Here is a 5426-nt window from a genome sequence, read left to right as displayed (position 1 = left end):
ATATCCATTCACCGATCAATAATAAAAAAGCGATAGAACAATGACAATGTTTCGCAGTTTGTTATATTGAAAAGTGGGTCAAGCTAGAAGCCGTTGAATCCGTTTTTATTGTAGGGGAAAAATCTTGAGTGGATAGTGTTGCAATGGACACCACGCCAAAACATGTCCTGTCCAGGTAGCATCGACAATTAGAAACATGTTGTATGTAATTTACTTTTGGCTGTCGACGGAATAGAGTGTGGTCTCCGCGATGGTATCGTCACTCTGGGAGGGGAACACCACCCTCTTGGCAGCAGCCCTGAAGCGCCGATTGAACGTGGCAAAAATCAAAGCGTTCATCCAACTGTTACAGAGTAGGAGTGCACTGGTGACATACCGCGCCATGGGCGTGGCGATATTGGTGGACGAACTGAACTGGGATGCAGCCACAATGTTCCAAGGGAGGATGGCCACGAAGAAGGACGTGGTTGCGACGATGAGTGGCCGAAGACCCTTCAGGGCCCTGCGTCGACTCATCTTAGGTTCTCCTTCCTCCGTCTTCTGCTCAGACCCGGACGGGACACTCGAGGCAGCAGCCACCCGATTGGACTGTCCGAACACGACCAACATGACTTTGATGTTGAAGAAGATGGTCAGGGAGAGAGTGATCGTGAGAATGAGCAAGCTGGTGACAAGACTGGGACGGAAGGCTAGTCTCTCCGAGGAGAAGTCCGAGAGGCAGAGATTGCTTCTGGCCACGGTTCTCCCTCGCAGAGTACTCAGTCCGCCGTTGCAAATAGCGACGCTGCAGACGACCACCAACATGAACTTGGCGCGCCTGAGCGTCACCATGGTCGGATAATGTAGAGGATATATGATGGCAACGAAGCGGTCGAAGCAGGCGCAGGTGATGAGCAAGGCCGAGAGGTTTGTGAGTCCGGTACAAGCAGCACCTCGGACGGCGCACAGTGAAGAAGAGAACGACCTGCGCGTCCCAAAGATCATAGCGAAAGCCGTGAGGGTACAGCAGAAGATTCCCGTGAGAAGGTCCGTGACTGCCAGGGCACGGAACACGAACTGTTGCATCTCCTCGAAACAGTCCTGCACCTTGTACAGCACGAAGAGGATCAGCGTGTTGCTGATGACGATGAGGCACGCAAAGAGACAGAAAAAGGTAATCTGGACGATAGTCTGAACGGAGTAGGTCTGGCTGCTTGGGATGGTAGCATCCGTCGACGTCTGATTAGCATACATTGTATAGTATCTTGTGGTTACCTCCATGGTGGTCATGTAACTGACACTGTTAACCTCTTGATTAGCTGTGAACTTAGCATGAAAATATCTATCACAGACCACCACGATACTGCTTATGATCTGATCGGCATCTCGTAATCAATGTCCAAACTCGTTGGCGGGATATCTGATTTCTGGTGAAGCCACAAAACGTCATCCATCTCAGCGGGAAAAACAAAACAATAACATGATACTAGAGAACGCTGGACGCCAGGTAAAGTATAGATTTCAAACACAAACCGAAAGAGTCATTTTCTTTTGTCTTTAACATTTCACTTCTGGAGATGCATATCATATGAAAGGAGTGCAAAGTAATTTGAAATCCCTTCCACTCGATCGATCAGCCTCTAAACGTTCCGCTCAAGGCAAGGTGAATCGGGCCAACGCTGATGAAGGATAATTGCACCACACCGCATCAATGTTCGCTGGTGAAATGAAGTCCCATCGCTTCCGAATTTACTTTGACAACGCAGTCTGTGGAGGACATGCTGGTGCGATTAAGTCACCTCTTGCGATACTAGTGAAACGTGACAGGGGCGTGATAGACGTCGGTGTACAGCGACTGGTACGATGTTACCATAGACGACAAGGGCTGTGGTACATACTGGGCATGCGTACATAATTGTATACTTGCAGTGATGCATAAGATACACGATCACTCTTTCTGTTCCAATCTCACTAGGAAAGGATAATTATTCGGGAAGTCGACTTACAATTATGCCTCGATTGAATTTGCATTTCGCTCGGAACGTGCATGCGATACTCAATATCCGCATTTTTGCGAATGTTTTGCGAATAACCCAATAGCATTCCAATCATTTTGGACTAACCTTCAAAGGCCGCGTAATTTTATTATCTCCGATTTTGATTCGTATCATGCTATACAATCATAAACTAAAACGGTAATGGGTAACCAGTTAGCTTTCCCTCGTCTGGGTCGTTCGTCCCCTCTTTATCGCTTGATATCTTATATTTATCTCTCTCTCTCTCTCTCCATCTTCTCTCATTTTTCTCTATCTATCTATCTATCTATCCATCAACTTATTTATCTATCTATCAATCTATCTCTGGATCTATCTCTATCTCTTTTCATTGAATCAAACATTTTCCCCACGACTTTGTAAATGAATTACGCGTAAGTGAAATGTGTTGACGTAAAGTGATACGTGCTATACATATTCATCAGGACTCGACGCAATTACTCATATCAGCTGGCGTGTTATGTTTAAAAAAAGTGATATAAAAGTCATTCGAATTAGTTAAGAAGCATTCGTGTTCCAGCGATTCTCCTCATTTGCCTTTTCTGTTGGTTCAAATTTACTATTTTTTTTAAATTCAGATATTCATTCTCTACATCATATCCCTTGAATTATTGACAGATTCATTTCATTTTCCTAAACAAATATCTTCTTTCAATTTCGCACAGGTCGAGTTTATTGCATGATAAGATCATAAAAAGAAAGTTTTAACTTCGTTTTCAAAAATACAAGTTCTTGTTTCTAGCAATCAATGCCGTGCCAAAATTGCCAAAATGTGAGTAGTATATTTGTTGTCAAATGCATACTTCGTATTCCACATGTTATAAACTACCTATTACCTTTTGTTCGATGAAAATGAGATATAATTGCATCCGAATTTGTTACTAAGTACTTCTTGATTTCCTTTTGGTCGTAATTGTGCAACATATTGTTATTGTTACTGTATTCTTATTCAAATCAATGCTTCATTATCTACAAATTACATCAATTTCCAAATTCCTATGCTAACTTGATGATCATGACATCACGACGTGTGTTGTAAGTCTCCATTATGATCCACTTGTACACTTTGTCATTATAATAATACTTATGTAGAGTGAGGTGCATAGCAATGTGCTGTAACGTTGCATCTCATAGGATATATATATATATATATATTTATTCTCTGTATATCTCTCTTCATCAGTCATTTTCTATATACCGGAAGGGAGATTCAGCGCTCAACAACACTGCTGCTGTTTTAATTGCTATCAGAGATTATGTGCAAATCAACATACCTAGTATGTATACGTCTTGAAATATGCTTATGTATGAATGATAAATGTATATTATATATATATATATATATATATATATATATATATATATATATATACATTGTTGTATGGTTCATATACAACTACATATAGGTCTGTTATCTAATCTGTCTTGAAATGCTTCCGTTGTTCTACCAAAGCTGCTTACAATTTCCTAATCCTCGCAGTACTCACAAGATGACCTTGTATACACTTTCGCTTCCAACGGCGTTTCTTTGCATGTCAACCAACAGTGAGCATTGAAGAGAGAAAGCTATATATCAAAATCGAGGCAATGATATTCCAGACATCCAGAAGAAGCAGCTGATCTAATTATTTGCAGACGCAAGTGGAAGATGATCAGGGAAAGATAGAGATAGAAGCATATACAGTGAAGGGGTGGGCGATGCGGAGTAAATGCATCGAGAAAGACATATAAAAAATACAAGTCTGAGGAAGTCCCTCACGGTTTAAAAAAAAGATTAAGACTCTCATGCAAATGAAAAGCGCGACGCAGTCATGACTGTAAACCGAAAGAAAACAATTAACCCTCAGTGCGCCACATTAAAGGACAAGTCCACCTTCATATACATGTGGATTGAGTGAATGCAACAATTTTAGTAGAACACATCAGTGAGGGTTTGGGGAAAATCGGACAATCCGTTAAAAACTTATAAATTGTTAAAGTATCTGCGCAGTCACTGCTGGATGAGAAGACTACTTTAGTGTATGATGTCACATGCGTACAACAATATGAGGAAAATAAAAAGAGAATTTCACAAAACTTAACTTTTTGAATAAAGTGCACATTTCTTCGACTTGTTCCTGACGTATGTTAAGGGTAATATTATTCCCCCTGGCTTCTGAAAGAGAGAAGTCGAGTATTCTTTTGCTATGCGAGAAAAGTGAAAATATGTTGAATTTTCTTTATTCTTTCTTTATATAGTTGTACATACGTGACATCACAAGCTATAGTAGTCTTCTCACCCAGCAGTGACTGAGCAGAAACTTCAAAAAGTTCATAACTTTTGAATGGATTGTCCGATTTTCCTCAAACTCTCACTGATGTGTTCTACTAATATTGCTGCATTCACTCAATACACATGTCTATGAAGGTGGACTTGTCCTTTAATTTCCTGTACATACATCTATATACTGCATTTGTGCACATTAGACTAATTTAATGGCACATAGGGGTAAACACCAAAAGGAGAGGATGTTGCTATGGAGGGGCTATTTTGTTCGAAGAATTTTTATCTAGCCGTCTCTGTCTAACGTTTCCTGGCAGCCCTCAATTGCAAAAACATGGCAGTATATCACTTATGAATTAAGAGCAGCTACATACTGTTGGTATAGCAATGACAACTCATGATGTTTGCTTTTGACTCTGGTGAAATCGGTCGTGGTCTTTTCATTTCATAATCGCTGAAAACCACTGAAGTAATGTATATCCCCCCCCCCAAAAAAAAAAAAAAAAAAGGAATGAAACACCCGTGAAATGATTTCTGATCACATTCTTTTTTTTTTGGTCATTCTGTAGATACATCTGAATTCTGATCAATGTCATTCTGACAATCCAAAAATGATAAATTTAAGTCACCTTTACCCTGAGTTTGAGATGAAATCACAAATGAAAATCTCCCTGACGTTAAAAAAAAAAAGGGGATGAAATATTTTTATACGTTGCATGACTTCAAACAATGTACCCTCACAATCTGACATCCAACGATATGATTATGCTTATACATTGTACACGTGTTCGAATGGTTACAGCTCGTTATTCCGAAGGTTCGTTAATCCGATGGCTCTTTATTCCTAAGATTCGTTATTCCGAAGGTTCATTGTTCCAAATTTCATTTTCGGATTAACCAATCTTCGGAATAACGAACCTTCGGAATAACGCCACAAATTTTCGGATTAACAAACCCTTTTTCATTTTAGGATTAACGAACCTGTAGGTATAGGGAATTTGCGTGTTTCGGATTAACGACCCTTCGGAATAACGAACCTTCGGAATAGCGAACCTTCGGAATAACGAACAACACCCGTTCGAATATGAGTACGTGTGTGTTTTGTGTTTGCCTTTCTTTTTCTTGGTCCT

General features: G+C 40.3%; 1 protein-coding gene across 1 annotated transcript; it reads right to left on the bottom strand.

Annotated features, from left to right (window-relative positions):
• Window positions 1–210: 210 nt before the first annotated feature.
• LOC140236418 (octopamine receptor beta-1R-like) lies at window positions 211–1260 on the bottom strand. Its single transcript, XM_072316343.1, has one exon. It carries the CDS (start codon window positions 1258–1260, stop codon window positions 211–213), a length of 1050 nt encoding a protein of 349 aa, XP_072172444.1.
• Window positions 1261–5426: the final 4166 nt, after the last annotated feature.

Source organism: Diadema setosum, chromosome 13, assembly GCF_964275005.1.
Source record: "Diadema setosum chromosome 13, eeDiaSeto1, whole genome shotgun sequence".
NCBI classification, from domain to species: domain Eukaryota; kingdom Metazoa; phylum Echinodermata; class Echinoidea; order Diadematoida; family Diadematidae; genus Diadema; species Diadema setosum.
The sequence above is the reverse complement of the archived record's forward strand: the minus strand, read 5'-3'. Positions and strand labels throughout refer to the sequence as shown.